Source organism: Meleagris gallopavo, chromosome 4 (assembly GCF_905368555.1).
Source record: "Meleagris gallopavo chromosome 4, MGAL_WU_HG_1.1, whole genome shotgun sequence".
NCBI lineage: Eukaryota > Metazoa > Chordata > Aves > Galliformes > Phasianidae > Meleagris > Meleagris gallopavo.
The window spans coordinates 44,530,914-44,550,682 of record NC_139407.1 but is presented as its reverse complement, the minus strand read 5'-3'; the positions used below and the strand labels follow the sequence as shown (position 1 = coordinate 44,550,682).

At 39.9% G+C, this 19,769-nt stretch overlaps 2 protein-coding genes across 5 annotated transcripts in view; one reads left to right on the top strand and one right to left on the bottom strand.

Annotated features, from left to right (window-relative positions):
- Positions 1–1,987: 1,987 nt before the first annotated feature.
- On the bottom strand, positions 1,988–17,081 carry LONRF1 (LON peptidase N-terminal domain and ring finger 1). The gene is made up of 12 exons (XM_085223100.1): positions 16,305–17,081; positions 12,170–12,288; positions 9,812–9,934; positions 8,974–9,120; positions 8,229–8,466; positions 8,051–8,141; positions 7,097–7,211; positions 6,412–6,533; positions 5,562–5,720; positions 5,288–5,450; positions 4,742–4,894; positions 1,988–3,258 (listed from the first exon to the last, which is right to left on the bottom strand). The coding sequence occupies exons 1-12, from the start codon at positions 16,879–16,881 to the stop codon at positions 3,100–3,102; spliced, it is 2,166 nt and encodes a 721-aa protein (XP_085079226.1). The 5' UTR covers positions 16,882–17,081; the 3' UTR covers positions 1,988–3,099.
- A 176-nt stretch (positions 17,082–17,257) lies between these two features.
- Positions 17,258–19,769, top strand: part of TRMT9B (tRNA methyltransferase 9B (putative)) — a 102,150-nt gene continuing 99,638 nt past the window's right edge. For 3 of the 4 annotated variants that reach the window (XM_085223104.1, XM_085223108.1, XM_085223103.1), the window contains exon 1: positions 17,307–18,936. The gene's annotated coding sequence lies outside the window, so the exon portion shown is untranslated. The other variant, XM_085223105.1, reaches the window with a different exon arrangement.

Genomic DNA, 19,769 nt, shown 5'->3' with positions numbered 1-19,769 from the left:
GGAACATTTGGTAAGTATACAACAGAGAATGGACTACGGTAGCCCCAACAAGTACTCCTAACAAAACGCTGTCTGATGAAAGGAAGATGAAGGAGCAGGAAAAAAGGGAAACCAAAACTTACAACACTGTCAAGGAAAAAGCCACTTTGCCAAGCCCACTGTATAGCTCTGTGTTAATGTTTTCCTAGCTGACAGATTAGAAAGCTTTGAATACAAGGAACCAACTCTTACACAACAAAAAAGTTTTTCAAGATGCCATGTTCCAAAGTTCTATTTGGATTTAACAGTGACTGTATTTGTCTTAATATAGTACAGATCCCTGTCCTGAATTTTTCCTTACATCATTTCATTTTTAAAATATATATAAAATATATATCATATTACACAAAACATTCTTTCACCTTAACAAAACACAAGTTGTCAACTGGAAGTATGAAGTCATCTTCATCTACTTTTTCCTGTCTGTCCTATCTAGACGTGGCTGTTGTGATATGGCAAGCTCTCTGACTGCACTTGAACTACATCAGTTCTGATTATCACTGATGTAATTGTATTTTCAAATTCACGGTGCTATCATTTCGTTGGCCTTTATTTGTGAAAGCAGCTACTGTCAGCAGCATCTGGGAAAGTACACCTTCAACAAAAATCAAGGCTAGTTACATCCTAGCACTGAACATTTTACATTATTTTTTTTCTTTTCCCTCCCAGTTGTAGAAAAACACTTTAAATAAAAGAGTTACGGAGAGATTTCAGCATGGATCCAATGATCCTTAAAAACATACCTCCTACCTACTCACTTGCTGGAACAGCCTTTCTCTCATGCTTTCAAAGATGGAGCAAAAAATATCAAAAAGATAAGGACGAGCTTCCCAATTGCAAAACACTACACAAAATATGCATCATAGTACATATCTTTAAGATATACACTGAAAGGTCTATGCCAATCTTCAGTCCATCTTGCTTGTCTGTTCCATTCTAACTGCAAAGTGACAAAGTCTGATCCAAAAACAAATGAGGCCTCAAAAATCTTTTTTCTTTCTGTTCTCAATTTCTTATCATTTCCAATGGCAACCATGGTGATGATGTTTGTGGAACAGCAATTAGACAGTAATACTTAAAGTCTTAATGCAGTACATACTGATCTCAGTAACTTCATTTTTTTTTGTTTCTATTTCTTCAAATTTTCTCTTATGTTTTTCCCAATCCCAGAGGTAGAAGTTACACAAGCACAGGACACTTCCTTATCTGCTCTTAGCAGAATTTTTATTTCATTAAAAACTCAAGGAAATTAATAAGAACATCTGGAGACCACATCTTCTGTCAGGTTTGGGAACACACTGTTTGTAAACTAAGGCTCTCTGCATGAAAACAAAAAAAGAAAAAAAAAAAAACATAAATCTACCACTAGGTTTTCCTGTAAACAAAACAAACAAAAAAAAATATCATCTGCATTCCTAAGGAGATCATGGTAATACAAAAATTAAGCTTCTAAAGTTGTTAAGATACCAAACCATAGGAATCGAAGATCCTCCTTCTTCTTCCATTAATGCAAATAAACCTTTCCCAAATATTAAACCGAACTTACCCTGGATTGAAACCCATGTTATAACTAAATTCTGCAGATTCTCAGTTGCCTGTGGTATCTCAAACCTTATACATCAGAAGAGAACAAAGCCAAAACACCTGGTTAGCAAACTTGTGAAATGTTGTTCTGCAGGAACAGTTTCCCATGACTTTCAAATTCTGTGAAATGAAAACTTTATACTTCAAGTTACCTTGAGTAGATACAACAGTACTACAGAAAGACCCCAGCAACAAACTTGACTGACCAATGATCAGCAGGAGAGGTACCGTAAGCAGAAATACATACTACTTAACATCATGAAGTGCCCACAACCCTGAGTTGAACAGCTGCTCCTGGCAGCTGTACCTTGCAGAAGCTTCTCAACAGAAGGATATGGAAAATGAAAGTTAGTTTCTGATAAAGTTAAAATATTACAAACTTTTAGCTTTTATTGAAAATTAAATATATTAGCAAAAGCAAGATTTAAGAAATATTTTACAAATCATTTACATACAAGAAAGCCAGTATCAGACATATTCACAAATATGCAAACCGTTAATTACAAAAAGTACTTAATGGCAGCATGATGCTTACCTTGCCACTGCAGTGTGCTCTACTATTGATATAAGGCATAGAACTCACATTTGCACCAACTTAAAGAGTTCAAATAAAACTTTAAGCTTTTAAATCCTGGATGCACAATCCCAAATACACACGCACACTCTAAGAATTCTTCTTAAAAGCTCTATAAACTAAGTGTGTGCTCTGGAAGAACAGCCAGCCTGAAAAGCCCAGTAGAAATGTAACTGGTACTAGAGTTTAGTTTTCAGTTTCCTCTTTAACATGTACAGGCTTAGGTATGTAAACCATATTCACAGTTTAATTATTTTTAGACAGAAGTACCTTTTTTTTTTTTTTTTTTTTTTTGCATTTGATCCTTAAAATTGGCTGTCAGTTCAGCATACAGTTCATAATGTCACTGTTTTGTGATGCATACATTTACAAGATAACTTAAAAATCTGTGCCATATTCATGGTCAAGATAATTCAACAGGAAAAGTAATATTCAACAGTGATATTCAACACTATATTTCAAATATTTGTGCAAACAGCAAAAGAACAGTTGTATGAGGCAAACTTACTTATTTGCAAAACCTTTAATACCTGTTCTATGTTGTAAACTCAGACTGTCAGCCTTAAGTCCTGCAATTCCCACAGCTTTAAAAAGTCAGTGGCTAAAATTATCAAGTCTCAAAAACGTTCTCTTCTACATAGTGCAAATTGTAAAACAGATCATGTGAAAAACATATCTAGCTGGATTGACTTTGTGCAATCATCAGTGGTCTTCTCTCATAGTTAAGAAAGTGTGCATTCAAAGAACCATACGGTTCAAGAAGCTGGGCAGGCGGGAAGGAGAGAGAAAAAGCAGTTCCATTACACTTCTCAAACCAGTGCTAGATGTGCAAAGGCAGCAAAAATTCCAGCTGCTACTACAACCAGAATAGATTTACTTTTTAGGAAGACCCAGGCGGTTAGTCACTTGGACTGGTCCCTAGAAAAATATGTAAGTATATGTTGGATTTTTATCAGACGATCTTTTAAAGACATCATAGAGAGAACTGACAGCTGATATCTGGGGTCTACTGGGAGAACAGCTAGAAGCCACCAACACCAAGCAGGACCATTGGGCATTGCCTAAAAATAAAAGAAATGTCAGTTACTTATGAACAATGCTGACTAATACAATGAAGACATCAAAAGACAAACAAGTCAAAAACAAGCACTGGTTTGAATTTTGGTATCAACTAGAGAATTACAGATTGTAAGATCAAGAGGGTTCTGAGTTAATCTATTCTCATCCCTCTTCACCACAGAAGTCTATAAATAAAGCGCACTTATGTTTGATAAAGCAATCAATTGTTTTCAAGACAACACAGGCATCTCAGTTTCCTAAGGAAAGGATGGCTAAGTATAGGACAGTCACCTAATAAACGTCCCTGATGCAAACTAACTTCATATCTGTCACATTGCTCTTCAGGTTTGAGTATTCTTGATGCCTAACATAGATTACATTTATCTGTTGCTGCATGTGAAGGACTCCTCTATTTCTACCACTCCATTCCACTCTCATCTTGTTATCTTCTAGACAGAGCAAGACTGCTTAGCTTGCTTCTTCTAATTTTATAAAACATACTTTCTAGCTTTCCCCTATACTTTATTCAATTCCCTACATAGAGCCTGAGACATCATGCCCAGGACACAATACTTCTCAGTGGATGATGCATCACTGCAGAGCAGACTTACCTCAGTTACCTCACATACTTGCAAAAACAGTCTTGGCAGTGGTACACTCCTGAATGAAATTTTCTCCCTTTCATCTTTATCACACAGTTGACACTTAATGTTCTAAGTCTCAGGCACATACCTTCAGTCTTGCTGCCCAGCTAGTTACTCTGTTTGAGTGCACTTATTCCTCTTTGCTAACATATGTTGTTTTAAACCAGTCTTTAATTAAAATGTTCTAAAATTATTTCTGAAATGATACACTGGCCTCCAAAGTATTTACAGTCTTCCAAGATCAGTAGATACGGTCTCATAAAAATATATGTAGCACATAGGAGATGACTTTTTCCAGCCTCCCACTCTTTGAGGATCTCCCTGATCTTCATTAATTGTTTACAACAACCACTGAAATAGATGGCTGAAGCTAGTTCCTTAAAGTTAACATAAATATTTGCCAAATCCTAACATCTGCAGCAATTTACAGCACAAGCTCAGAAAGGAGGAAAGTGTTATTTGTGATTACCTCTGTCCCAGATTACTGCTTATACACATTACAGGAAAGAAAATACTAAAACATTTCCTATTTTTTTCCATTTGTATTCTAACAGCTTTATACAAACCAATAGTTCAAAACATTTCTATAACTGAAAGTGTAATCAGTACACTATATGTAAAATAGCATATCATCCTTTAATGCAGAAAAAAATTGCCAATTGTCTTTTGCTGCTCTCCATAAGGGAAGCAAGATGAAGTCCTGCTTCCTGTTAAGTTGAGGAAAAAAGTGTTTTCCTTTTAATGTTTAGCAGCTTTTTAACAATTGGATTTTGGTTTTCCTCACCTACCTTCCTCCAGTAAAAAACAGGCACCCAAGATTTGATATTAAATTACGTCTCACCTGTATATTTTCCTCCCTGTCAGGCATTGGCCCAAAGTGCTGAAGAATTTGAGTGCGGAATTTGTTTCTTAAGTTTTGGAACCAACTGCAAGCCTGACTGTAAACAAAGTTGTGAAGCTCTCTCAGTTTCTTCAGCTCTTCTTCATCAGCAACCTAGCAGAAGAACATTATGAAAACACCATTACAGCTGAAGAAAACTGCCATAGTTTGTAAGCTAACATAAAAAAGACATTTAATTTCAACTCTATTTAGTTAAGTTTTTGCACTCTCCTAAGCCATGGTTGCTAGTGGCTGAATTGCAAAGAAATCCTGTGATACTTAAGAAGAATTACAGCTTCACAAACTATTGTTCAAATAAAAAGCAAAATATTTCCTTCTTATTTAACAATAATTGAAAAAAGCTATCTTCTACGTCTTCCTTATATTGACATTGAATCCTCCACAGTTCTGTGGACCTAAAAATTTGACAGAGCCCTCAAAACCAATCAAGGAAAAGTCTTAAGATACCAGCTAAAAGTAGAAGTACTTGGACAGCATTCTGAATACCTTAATATCTTCCAAATACTCGATGTCTGCAGTGCAATAACCATCTTTCATCCCTCTCCGTAAAACTCGAAATCTCTTTCCACCAACTGTATCAACAACAGATCGTCCATCAGGCAGAAAATGAACATTCCTAATTTGCAGCATGCAACCATAATCTGCAAAACTAGAAAAGAGACTTTATCAGTAATGTAATTACACAGTTCTATGATGACAGTTGGCTTAATTTAAAAGACAGAAGAGAAAAGAAGCTTACTATTAAGAATGTAAAACCTACCCATTTTGAGAATCACTTATACACATCCCAAACTGTTTAGTCCCAGTTTCCATACTTCTGCGAATCATTAGTCGGTATCTTGGCTCAAACACGTGTAGAGGGCAAGGCACAGTAGGATATGCCATAGTGCAAACAAACATTGGAACATTCTTGGTCAAGCTTCAAAAGAATGACAAAAAAAAAAAAAAAAAAACCACGGCTTAAAACATAATTACTGAGCAATGCCGAGACTTTTTTTTTTACAGTATGTGTTTGAGGTCGTAAAACACCTGTTACAAACTTCAATAATAACCACGTTACAATAACTTCCATAATCAGTAAGAACACAGTCACTGAATACTTATGTATTGATTTGAATACATAACAGCAGTGAGCTGAAATGTCTAGTCAGTGACTATAGGACTTGTCACGAGAGCAAGAGTGTTTCTTGTTTTTTCCTTTTTGGTTAAGTTGATGCCACAATAACTGCATAGTAACCAGTTCTCCATTTAGGTTAAGTTCAACGATGCAACCCAAGCTATGGTTTTTACACTTGCAATGTCTCAACAAGGCATAGTAATTGAAAAAAACTAAGCAGAATCTAGGAATAATTATTAATGGGAACGTTTATCTAGAAATTCTTCCACTGGAAATGCATACCTCCAGGAGCTTATCAGCACAGCTGTGCTCTATCCTTTCAGCCCCAGTTTGTACTGATAGCAGGTATGCCACAACCCAGTTGCAAGACCTTACACTTGGATCTATTGAATCTCATGAGGTTCAGCTGGGCCCATTGATTAAGCCTGTCTAGGTCAAATACCATTCAGATACTAATTTCTCAGGTTTTCTAGGTAAAAGGTGTGAAGCTTACTTTGAGTGTTCAGCCGTTTCTTCAGCATGAATTCTTTTTCTCTCATACAGTTCATCAGACAAGTATTTCATAATTAATTCCTCTAGTAGCTCTGTGATGCTATATTTTCTGCTTGCAAGGTACTGTAAACAATTTAAAACAAAGTGTTTCTTTATTGATATATTAACAGAAGAATTGAGTCACATCAGCTTTTTTTTTTTTTTTAGAAGTGTGATACATGAAATGTGTGACAAATGAGATATATGTCCATGAAAACTTGAAGATATGAAGAGCTCTGAAATTCTTATATTTCTTAACCCCCACCGTTAATATTTGAAAATTCTGTTTAAGTTCTTACAGTCTAAACATCTCTGGTGTCTAATTCAGTATGTATTTCCAGACTTACCAGAATTTATTTTTCACATTACAAAGCCACACAAATACGGAAAGCGTATAGAAACCACAGAGAAGTCTTATTGAACAGTTATCAGTTTACTAATAATCAGGATTTAATTATATCATAAAGTAGGTGATCACAAAAATATAAAACCTCTAAGACTCTGAGGCAAACCTAGTCAGTTTGTATTGATATTTACCTCAAGTTTTTTCTTTCTAGGAGCAATCTATAATCATAATTCCTTGCATTTTAAGAAGCCTTTACAATGATAAAATGTTTGTCTATCTGAGTTCTACCGATCAACAGTACCTCCTTCAAACTCTCCTTACAGAGTGGACACTGAGGAGCATGGTCTAAACACCGTTCCAAGCAACCTTTGCAAAAAGTGTGTCCACAAGGTGTTGTCACTGGCTCAAAGAACAGCCTGAAACAAAGTTATTAAAAATTAAGATACCGTGGCAAATGTTTGTTTGTTTTCTTTATTAAGCAACACACACAACTCAGCGATCAACCTTTTAAATTTTTTTCCCCACTAATTATTATCTAAAGAGAACATTAATCCCATGTCTCCTTATGCTACCTTTTCTTCTATGAAGTTTGTTTCCATTCATCACTGCACTAGTTTTGTGCACGTTACGATTAATCCAAACACATCTCTATGCTCTAAATATTTAAACCTTCACTCCAATACAAAAAGATTTTGATCCTACTACACAGATATTCAAAATATACAAAATGAAGTAATTATTTAAAGAGGTATGTTGTTTTCACATTGTTTTGCACACTATTAACAGAACTATAGACAATCTAGCAGATAGACTATGTTTTAAGATTTCTATTCTAGAACAGAAGACTACTCAATAAAAACTATCCATCAACTGCATCTACTAGATTGTCATTCTGAAGTCATTTCCTTGATCTGAAATGCACAGGTAATCCTTCTAGCCATTAGACCTTCCAAATGAACAAATTAACTAGTTTTATTGGCTGAAAAAAACTCTAGCAGTGTATCACAGAAGATCCTCTCCTTTTTGAGCTACCAGCTGATACCACCACAAATTTGACAGGCAACTTGACTACAATTATGATGTAACACATTTAAATAAGCATTTAAATACTGGGATATAGGAAAGCCTGAAAATGTCAGTTTCTTAACTGACATTAGAGCTCATCACAATCTATAAACATCTCAGTTAACATGTGACAAAGATATGTAGTCAAACACCTATAATGAAAATATTGAATCAATGAGAAAAATCTTACCTCATACATAAAGAGCACTCAAAATCGGATACGTCAATCAAATTCTCTGGAACTGTTCCATAAGCCAGTTTCATGTCCCTGTTTGAATTTTCTAAAGAAAGACAAAAAAACCCACACCTTTCAAAGACAGGCACAAGAGAATAAATACTTCAGATTTTCAAATTAAGTGATCGCTTACCTCCTTGCTTTTTGTGTTTGTTTCTTCCATCTTCACACACAAATGTATCCTGCTCTGAAAATGAAAGCTTTCTTTTCAACAAAGCACCTTTTTCTCGGCCAGACAGAAGAGGTTCAGAAGATACTCTCTTTAAGCCATCTTCCTTGGCAAGGGCTTTTGTTGAGTTAAGAGCATGGGCAGATTGTGCACGATTTAGGCTTCCAATCACAGGCTCCAGTACCTCTGATCTTCCTAAACTCTACATAAGACAAAAGAACTGTACATAAGGGATAACACAAATGTAAGAACATAAAATATAAACATGCAAAAATGGTTAATCCAAACTGATATGCAGTCAGCTCATCAGTTAACTGGAAGAATTTGTTAAGACAATACTCAGATTTGCTTATCATTAACAATTAAAAAAAATATTTATCTTAAAGAGAAGAAAAACTAAACTTCTTACTTTGAAGCTATACTAAAAAACAAATATAAATATAAAAATATTAATAACAATAATATCAAAAAGTACTTTTTGCTTTAGAACTAATATAATATCTCGGTAATTTCTAGTAAGTAATTCACTTGAATGAGGTATATAATAATCCAAATGAAAAGATATCGCTCCCAAATCATAATTCTTCTAATTTAACCAATTGCAGAGAGCCAGCATTTACATTAGAAAATAAGCATGACAAATAAGGATATCAAGATGTCTGATACTGGCATATTAGCAAGTATTAGAACAAATTATGATTTCTATTACCTGATCAGGACAAAGTTGTAAATTGCAGTAAGGCTCAGTCATCTCAGAACCAAGCACAAAAGATTTATTTCGAGTATGTGGTGAACTCCAAGCAGATTCCTTCAAACTCTCTCCTAGAATCTCTGGTGACAGTACATCACACAATGTCTGGAAAACAAACAGCTAACTGTTCATAACAATGAAAGGAAGACCTGGGTATAGCTTCATTATAAACCTACTCACCAAAACCAACAATTCAACTTATATGAAGTTACTCCCCAAATAAAGCTTTATTTAAGAATGGTTAGAAATAAGCAGAAATCCATATTCCTGTATAACTAAGCATAATTTATCTTAGAATCATTTCCACTGGAACTGGATGATCTCCATGAACATTCAGACATTATCAATTAAATATTATGCAGTTTTTCCAATGCAGTTTGTATTATTAAGGAAAACGCATCTAGAAATTCTTCCACTAGAAGTAAGCAACCTCTTCAGGGTCAGACATTATCAATTCAGTATCACACACATTTCTCTGTGCAGGTTTTCATTACTGAAGAAACGCTGCTGTCGTTTACGCATTAAATAATTCCATTTACCATATTCAAGTTACCATTCCCTTTGCATTCACCTACAAGCAAATTCAGAAGCATTAATACTTTGAGGCATGTGCCCTCAAAATCTATACGTTAGGACTCTCCAACACAGCATGGTACATCTTGAAAGGAATTAAACCAACAGCTCAACCCTCTCCGTATGCATGACAGATTTTTTGATGGTCAATTGTCTACCACAACAGGAACTTTGTAAAGGAATCCAAACATAGGTAGTAATCCAGTTTGATATATCAAATTACCTTTTCTACTTCTATCTTGGCTGGAAGAAAATCTTCATCAAGGGCTAAGCACTGTAGAAACAGTTGTAAGGCATCGCCTACAAAGCCAGAGTCGTGCAGCACTTTTCCTTTCCGGAAGTAGACCTGAGAAACAGAAAACATGTTTACACTTCTGGTGAATATATAGAGCTGTAGTATTCACCTTACAGGCCTTACAACAGAGTTAGAACAAGAACCCTCAATGACAAAGGAATGCACCTCTTCAGCAACCTTCAGCCATGCACAGCATGTCTGACACATGTCTTGCCTAACTTAAGTCCCCTACACTGAAAATAACTATGGCATAGGCTGGTGTTCATCTCCTTCCAGTTAATTTGCTCTGGCTTAGATAAAAGCCAGACTTTAAAACAGACTTAAAATCCTGACTGAATTCACACAAGGCCTTAATCTCACTATTCTGTGCGGTTCTGGAAACAGAGAAGAGGGAAATTCCATGAAAATTATTACATATCCTTGTGAAACAGCTTTCACTGGACACCTTTTTTGCTGTTTTGTTGGAAGTCTTATAGCTTTAACCTGCATGAAAAGGCAATCCACACAACCATGCATTCCTTACATCTATCTATATTTAGATTCCTAATCCAAAACAACGAACTTTTGGAATTGCTTCCTCCAACTACATTTTATTCTTGAACACTAAATAAAAAAATGCTTACTATTTTATATAAGGTAGAAGGGAAAGAAAGAGATGAGATTACTGCATGTTGGTGAACTTACAAAAATACAATGTTGGACCCAACTCACACGAATTAAAAAAGTTGCATTTGCAGTAATATAAACAGAAACTCAATAAAAAAAATTCTAAACTAGATTTTGGACAATGGGCAAGAAAACTGAACCAGAAAAAACAAACAAGCAAAACACTGAATGCAGTTTCTATAGACTGCCAACATGAAACAGTAATCTTAAACAAGGCTGTAAGATGAGGGCGTGCATCTTCTCTGATGGATTTGGGCAGTTTCATTAAGAAGGAAAGCAAGCTAATCCTCCTCTTACAGGTACTTCATCTCCTTACACAGATAATAATTTTATCCATCAAACCAAGCTCAGTTAAATGAAGTCTGAGAAACAAAGAAAGGCACAACGCTCTCTGAATTTGCAGCAGCCGTGAAATTGCTCAACACAGGAGAAAACAAGACCGAAGCAGTTATCTGTCCCTGTGCAGCAAGACCTTGCTGCTCCTGCTGTGCTGAGTTCGGATGCTGCTGCAATAAGCAATATTTAAGTAGCAACAGTTCCAAAGGCCAATGACTCTCCAGTTGCCTGCACTGTCTGCAGAATTCAGCTTTCAACGATTTTCTCTGTGTTTTTCAAAGAAAAACTTTCCCAGCTCAAACAGCAAGTTTTCTTCACCAGACAAACAAAAAAAGGCAACTCTAAGAAGTTACATCACCACAAACTATCCCAACTCCAAGTACTGAAGCCAGTAACGAAGGCCCCAAATAAACACATTTTTTACTACTGCAAATAATATTGCAAAAGAATTTAATGCTCTCTCTACATGTTTGTTTAACTCTGGTAGCAATTGCAAAAGAAAATTGTCCTATTAGTATTCTTTTTTTTTTCCTAATCAGTAAGACTCAAAAAAAAAAACCTGAGAAATGTTGACTCAACGTAGAGCCAAAAATCCTAATCTGCGCTGGCAACAATGCTCACTCATCTCACATGATATTCAAAGAACAAATAGCAATTAAAACGCTCTCAAATTTGGGAAATGCTGTCAAAGTATAAACACTTCAGGGAAATGCAGAGCTTTAAAAGGACTAACTTTTATATAACATAAGAAATTTCATATTTTGGTTACATCAATGAGCCAAACACTAAGAAATTCTGCAGATGAAGCAGTTAAAGCTGGCTGCATGATTTCAGCCAGCCACCCACTCAAATAACATTCAGCTGAATTTAAGTTTGTAAATATTTTAAAACTTTTCTTAAGAGAATTTGAAAAAAGCATTGTTCTTAAAAAGAGAAATAAGTGCTAACAAGCAACTGTAAACAGCATGCAAGTTCTTCATAGTACTTCTCAACAAATCAGTTCTGCTCCACATCACTCTACATCCAGCATCACTATCGCATGTTGCGATGGGAAATAAAAGCACCTGAAATTGTTGATGAAAGCTGAATTAACAGTTCCAACTTACAGTGCTGACCAGTTGCCTGTCTCACGTATAAGTAACTATTTTAAGAAACTTTTGAGTACTTTGCATTTACAAAGAAAAACAAGAAAACCAAGTGTTTAAGACAGCTTGCATTATGCAAAATACGTTATGTTCATAGATAAACATAGATCTTGAAAAATTAGGAGTTTAATCAACTTACCTCTGGCCAATTTGGCATTTTAGAAATAACAAAGTTTAGATCTTCTATGGCTGTTTTATACTCTTGGAGGCCAGCGTATGACTCAGCTCTGTAGATTCTTAGCATCAAGTTACTGGAATCTGAAGACAAAATTAAATAACATCTTTAATAATTTGGAATGTTGTACTTTTTTAATGAGATGTTTTACAGTGATGTCAAAGCCTTACTGTACAAAAACATTTAGTACACTCTTCTGTACTGTACAACAACTGAGGTACCTCCTTCCTGCCTTTTCACCAGTATTTGGATTTTAAAAAAACTGGCAATGCTTCCAAGCTTATATCTTCCAAGATTAACTTTTGAACCCTTTTATATTTTAAAAGATTTAGCACCAAAGCTGACAAAATAAAGTATTGCTCAATATTGCTGTGACAACAGAAGTAGAGAACAGAGCTGATTTTAGTTTTATGGTACACTTATGCAAAATCACACAAATCTGTCATTTTTCAAGCATAGTGAATCTCAAGTATTAAAAAGTCTAAGTATTAGAAAGCTTCCTTTCAAATGTTTGACTTTTTATTTAGACTGTCCTTTATTCTGATAATGCCCAGCCCCTGCCAGCGATAGCTACAGACAGTGTTAGCACCTGATGATTTATCAGAGATAGTCTATACCCCTACAAGGACTGAAAAGATAGCCAACACCAGAAAGCCACTGATGCCAGCTGGCAGCCTTGCTCGAAGTAGTTGTGCTAGAATCACCTCCACAGAGGAAAAACATTCATGTGTGTTCTTTAAAGACAAATTCTCGTGTCCCAGATGCAGCATTTTGGACTTTCAGCAGAGGAATCTCAAAATAGGAAATCTCCATGTCATTTTAAACCATGACTTTCATAACACAGCTAACTGCACACCTGTGCTTTTCACCAAAATAAATACGTTAAACATTAATGTAATGTAAATAACACTCAAATTAAGTTCCATAAGCTTGTTTGAACAAGATTCCCTTGGAGGGATGCAGAGGAATCATTTCAATTCTATATTCTGTCTTAAGTCTACCCTAAATGCCTAGTTTAAGTTCCCATAATTTCCAGCGTTAGCTTGTTTTACACATAAGTCTGCTTTAGCAGCAAGCCAGACCAGTCAATGAACCAAAATATTTTAACATACTGTTTTATATTTAGATATCACAGGTAAAAGACTTTAACAAAAAAGAAACGGTAAGTAAATAAAAACTGTCAACAGATTTCATGGATGAAAATGAAGTGTGTGATTCAGCTATAGTTCAGTTTCCCTTAAAATACATATACTCCTAAATCTGTTTCTCTGCTTTGGACAGTTAACAGAAATCGGTGAAATTGTCTAACTTAACATGTAATCCTGCAGGTGCAAGATCACCGATGCCTGCTTTCTTGTGGCCTTCTGACTATTGTAGCCTTCTAAGGCAAGAGCTCAGTTCTTTTCTGTTGTGTTTCATTTTTTGGTGTCCAGCAGAGTCAATATTGACCTAAATTCCTTTCTTCAGAGGCAGCAGTGAGTGGGGGTCTTTGTTCTGTAATAAACTAGCAGCCTATTTGCACTTCATCAGTGCAAGGATTTCATCTTTTTCAGACTTTCAAGTGTAGAAGATGATCTCAGGAGCCCCAAGCTTTCCTCAAGAAGGTGGGGTTAGGGATAGTCTGAAGATAAAAACGTAAGTTAAGTCTAGAGCTGGTGGATAGTTTGTTCTTTATCCAAGAGAAAAGCATGGTTTGAACTGAACTGCTACAAAATTAAGGTCTACATCAAGGAGTTCAACTAGATTTCAGCTCTGCTGCTACACAAAAACTTCCAGTGAATCACAGAATATGCCAAGATGGAAGGGACCCATGTGGATCATCAAGTCCAACACCAGGCTCCACAGAGGACCACCCAAAAATTAAATCCTATGTCTGAGAGTGTTTTAAAATAAGAATTCCTAGGCTTTGTATTGTGGGGAAAAAAAAAGTTTTACAATGTTGCAGAATGCGTTTTGATGCTTGCCACTTAACAAGAGGACGTAAAATTATATGGACTGTTTCAAAAGTAAAGCCTATTGATTTCCATGGAGGCTACAACACTCACAATAAATACAATAACACTACATAACAAATTCTCAGCTGCAGAACACTATCTTTTTTTTGACACAGTCACCACCATTAGTTATGCATTTATCAGCACCAAATAAGAGCCTGTATGCTGTGCTCTTAAAAATCTGCATGGCCATCCAGAATGGGGTTTGTCTTTCATGTTGCTGATGCCATTCCTGAAACGTACCACCGACTGCCTCACTGTGCTGACATTCAATGTTTGGTCTCTATAAACATTCAGCAAGCTCTATCATCTGTTGCATGGCAACAAACTGTAATCGAATATTGGTGGGATGGTTCAACTTCTAGTGCCATATCATCATTTGCCTCTGACATCATGGGCCAACATAGTAAAATAGGAGGCATTACTTTTGGAGCAGCCCTCGTATTTCAATTCCTTATATCAGATACTAAACAAACCAGAAATAGTTTGTTTCAACAGTCAATTTTAACACTACAATATATTATATAGAGACCACTCTCTCCTAGCACATCAATACAAATTACTGCAATTAAAAACCAAAAGGTACTGAATATCTTCAGAGCAGAAATGTGTGCGCCAAATATTACTGCACACAAATAGAAAACTGTACAAAAGCTTACACACAAAAAACACCAGGTAAGCATTCATTTCTTTACTACTCTCAAAGCATCTGCTTCTACCTACTGTCAGCATGAGAATATCATAAATGAATTGCTTCTGGTCTGGTTGCCCGGCTTCACCTGGTAAAAGATGCGCTCTGCACCAGTGTTCAAAAGAACTGCAGAATGCAGTATTTATGAATGCAGTACGACAGGGTCATTGCAATGGTCAAGGGTGCAAACACCTAAGAAGAGGCTGAGCTCACTGGTCTTGTTTAATGAGGAAACACTGCAGGCAGCAGAAGAACCCAAGAGCCTCCTGAAATCCCAGAAGAGGCTGCCTAGATCACAGAACCTGTCATGCACAGCAGGAAAAGCAAGTGATGATGGTTATAAATCAGAACAACAGTAGTTCTGCCTTTATGTAAACAGAAAATGTTTCACTATGATGGTAATTAACCGTTCGACAGGTTGTCCTGACAGCAGTGGAATCTTCGCCCTGGCAGCATTTTCATGGTCCAACAGGACAAAGCCTCCAGCAAACTGCTCTAACTCAGCGTTTGCCCTGTTTTGAACACAGAATTGGTCAACAGACCTCCTAAGGCTCCTCCAGCAGGAACGGGTTTGTGACTGCACCAACCTCGGTTCAGAGAGCCGGGTGTGTTGGGATTAAAGCCTTCCTTTACATAAGTTAATTCCTTCCAACGCCTGCATAGCCCATGTTACCTATGTGAAAGTTACCAATCCTCTCATGTTTCCAAAAAGTAACTTCTTTCACGTTTCAAGAAATTGCCTTATGACTCATGTAAGTCAACGCTGTACTTCAGAATCTGAAGTAAAACAAAACAAAACAAAACAAAACAAAACAAAACAAAACAAAACCCACCTCTTCCAACACTTCAGTATTTACAGTAGGAAATGCGGGGCTGCCGAAGCGCTAAAACCCCACAGATGCACAAAACCAACACAGAAGGTCGTTGTGCCAGCACCACCCAGGTGTATCCGCCCCCGGGCCGAGCCCCGCAGGGCGCACAAAGCCACGGCCGTATCGCGGGCAGCCCGGCGGCCCCGCCCGCCCCCCGCAGCCTCGCCCGGCACCAGACTGGGCGCGGCTCCGCCCGCCATGATGTCACCATCATTACACAACCTGTCCCCGCCGTGCCTCGCGCTTATGCAACCGGGCCCGGCCCTCCGGAGCCGCGCGGTGACACTGGAAATGGGTCTCCGTCAGGAAACGGGGTTACACGCGGCAACGCGGGCGCGGCCGCCACGGCGACGCACTGAGCCCGGTCAGCGCGGCGGGAAGGAGGCACCGGAGCGCACCTCAGCCCACGGGGAGGCTCCTTGGGTCCTAGCGACAAACTTCGAAAACTTCAGAGCGCTGAGATGCAGCGCGCCGGGCGCATTCTTCCCCGTCCCTCCCGCAGCAGACGGGACGCCGCCTCCCCCCCTCCGCCCCCGGCTCACCTGCCCGCAGCTCCTGCCTGGCGGCGCCCAGCGCCTCTCGGAAGCGGCCCTGCGCCAGCAGCTCCTCCAGGCGCCCGCCGGCCCGCGCCCGCTCGCACTCTCTCGGGAACCATTTCTCGGCCAGCTGGCTGAGCACCACGCTGGTGCGCAGCGGGGCGGCGGCCGCGCCGGTGCCTCCCGCCGGCAGCAGCCGGTCCCGGCAGCGGCGGCAGCGGGCCCGCAGCTCCCTCCGCAGACAGCGGCGGCAGTAGGTGTGCCCGCACGGGACGGTCACCGGCTCGCTCAGGAAGCGCCCGCAGCCGCAGCACCGCAGCGGGCCCTCGGCCGCGCCTTCGGCGCCGCGCTCCCGGCCGCGGCCCGGCCCCTGCCGCAGGCGGTAGTTGAGCACCAGGCACTCCACCAGGGTCCCGAAGCGCCGCGGGCCGGCGAGCGGTCCGAGGCACAGCGACGCCAGGGAGGAACCCGCCGCTTCCTTCAGGCGGCCCCTACGCTCCCCGTCCGCCTCCTCGCCGAGCCGCCCGCCGTCTCCCGGCTCCGGCGACGCGTCCGAGCCCACGGCCACGGGAGAGAACGCCATCGGCTGCCGGCTCGGCCGAGGGGGGTGTGGCGCTGCCGCTCCGGCCGCCGAGCCCGGCGCTGCGCAAGGCGCTGAGGCACTGGCTGCGCGGGGTGGGGGAGGAAGCGAGGCACCCTCCACGCGGGGCGGGGGGCGTGTCACGTGCGCGCCTCCGCGCGCGCGACCCGGGGCAGAAAGGGGTGCGGGTACGTGTGCACTCCCCCCGCCCCACCCCGCTCCCGCCCCTTTCAAACGTCTCCACGCGCCCTCGCCCCGTCGCTTACATAAAGGACCGCGTCAGCTGATGGCCGGGCCGGCTCGCCATTGGTGGAAGCTCCAGGGCGGGAGCGAGGCGGTTACAAAACGCCGCGCCGCGCGCGCGTTCCGTAACAGGGTGGGAGGGGCGGGGCTGGCGCCGGGCGGACTGGGTGTGAGTCAAACGGGGGGGCGGGCTCGCGTGGGGGCGCGTGCGGCCGTTAGGGAGCGAGCGTTGGGTATAGCCCTGCTCTGTCTCGGAGGGGAGCGGGACGAGGGGGGAAAGAAGGGGGACGGCTGCTGGGAAAGGGGTCGGTCCCGCGGCTTCGGCTTGCGGCTCTTATAGGTGCTGCCGCCCCTCGGAGCGTCTCTAACTCCGGTGAGGGACGGGCGTTAGCAGTGCTGCTGGGGGCGGTACGAGGGGGAGCAGCCGATTTTCTCGAACGGTTTTTGTTCGCTGTGTATCGTGCCTGTAGGATGGCGGCTGATGCGGTCGCTGGTCAGATAATGCCGTAACTGCCGGTTGGTGCAGAGCATCTCCAGTTTTCTGGGAGCGTAAAATAGCGAGCCCAGTGCTTTTGGGAAGTTCTTGATCTCCGCCCAAAGCGTAACTGCAGCCCGTCTTGATGGGGAAATGTTTTGCGTTTCTACATGTTCGTTCGTTCTGAAGAAAGCATGGAGTCCATGGCGTGACATCCGGCTGTGTTTTCGGAGCTCGTTCCCTCTCAAACCAGTCCTCTGCGTTTACAGTGCCTTTCTGCTTCCTGAACTCAAATATAAAAGATGCTATGGGAGTTGAAATATCAAGGGAGAACGTGGATGGCTTTTAAATGTGGAGAGATAGCAGTCTTAAAATGATTGTACTTTAAAATAGTCAACATGAGTTAGGAAGTGACAGCCTCAGGAAAGATTGAAGTAAAAGGTACTTGGAGTGTGGACTTGAATGGTGGTGGGATAAGGTGGGGTGGTTTGAATCATCATGGATAGTTTCAGTGGTTTGGGGTTCTTTTTTAAGCTTATGAGGAAATATGAGGACAGGGTTTCAGGGAGACAAGCAGAGATTTCAAACAAAACTCTTTAGGAAATAGGGTGAATTAGCATCAAAGAGAGCAATACTTTTGTTTTCATTTCAGATTAGATTACCCATGGAAACAGAAAAACAGGGCAACATTCATGGGGTTGTGGAAATTCATTGAAAAGCTGGAGTTAGGATGATAATAAAGTAGAAATAAAAGCCCCTTTTCACCATTTCCAGTGAATTTTTTGAAAGTTCACATGTTAACATTCATACCGGTCATTTGGACAGTATTGTCAGCTCAAATCAGCTTCTTCTTTTTTTTTTTTTTTTTTTTTAATTCTCAGATTACAAGAATAAAATAGACCTTTGCTAACTGGGGTGTCTTAGAGCAGAAGAGCAGAGATTTATTCCATTGTCCTCAACTTCAAATCAATTAAAAACAGTGACAGACGAGAGTTTGGATTTGATGGATGAATGGGTTGATAGGGAGCCTGACACTATCCTGCTCCCACCATTTTAGAAATCTATCTTTAGTATCTTCCTTCACAGCTTATTCTTTATGTGAGTAGTACTTACTGTCACTGTAAGCCTTTACTGTCTGCTCATGTTTGTGACACATTCTGTTCTACATTCGTAGTTGCCCTCATTTCTCTTGGAAATTCAGGACTTCATGCATCCAAAAAACATTGTCGAGATTTAGATAGAAAAAGTTTTCTTCTTGTCCTGTGTGATTGCAGAAAGACACTGAAGCGTTTCACTGAAGACCTCAAAATGTTGTTAAATACATCAGCAGTATGTTGCAGGTAGGGAAGCCTCTGGATATCAGATGATTTTGGAGCATAGCGCATTAGGGTTGGGCCCAAGATGTGTTGAAAGAAGTTCATAGTAAAGAATCTCTTATATAAAATTAATCACTTCCTTGTCAGGAAATTCCCAGGACGCGGATCTCTGGAATGTGGCACATTACTTGAGGACAAATTTGACTGTATGTTCACCTTGTCCTAATTTTTAGATGCACATTTTTGATCGCTCTTGGAAGCGAGATACTAGGCCTTGTTAAACCATGCTATTATCCATTGTGGTTGTACTTAGATATTTAGGTTACATTTGTTCCTTCAAGCCTATATTTTCTCATGTTTCACTGTGCTACTATCAGAATGTGATGGTTATGTAAGCAGGGAATAAAAGACCTGCAGCTTTTTACTAGATTAGATAACACACATAGTTCCACCAACACTTGATTAAAAATAACACATGCAAGGTTTTTTTTTTTTCCTACTGTAGGATGAGATAAATAATACTTTCAGACAACACCACATATCCCTGCAGTTGCACAGTTTGTGTGGGCTGTTCTAAGAAGGACTCCAGGGATTGTCCTTCCCCTGCCTTCTGTAGAGCAGAATTTTACAACTGCTTGTGTAAGTCTTGGTTGTCCTCATTCAGGAGGGTACCTACAAAATGTTATGCCTTCAGTACAGTGAGGTAGAAGTACATTGCTTATGATTTTAAGCTATTGATTTGATGTTTCTGTAAGCGATTCCTTATAAACGTAGTGTGTGCAGCCTGATTAAATACAAGATGACCATAAGATAGTGTTTTAAGTTGTCTTTAATTATGCCTCTTGTAAATTATATAA

Coding starts and splice junctions, on each gene's coding strand:
- LONRF1 (XM_085223100.1), bottom strand. CDS start 16,881: ATGGCGTTCTCTCCCGTGGCCGTGGGCTCGGACGCGTCGCCGGAGCCG. Junction 9,935..12,169: donor AAATGCCAAATTGGCCAGAG/GTAAGTTGATTA, acceptor TCTGTTTCTCAG/GTCTACTTCCGGAAAGGAAA. Junction 8,467..8,973: donor TACAACTTTGTCCTGATCAG/GTAATAGAAATC, acceptor TGTCTTATGTAG/AGTTTAGGAAGATCAGAGGT.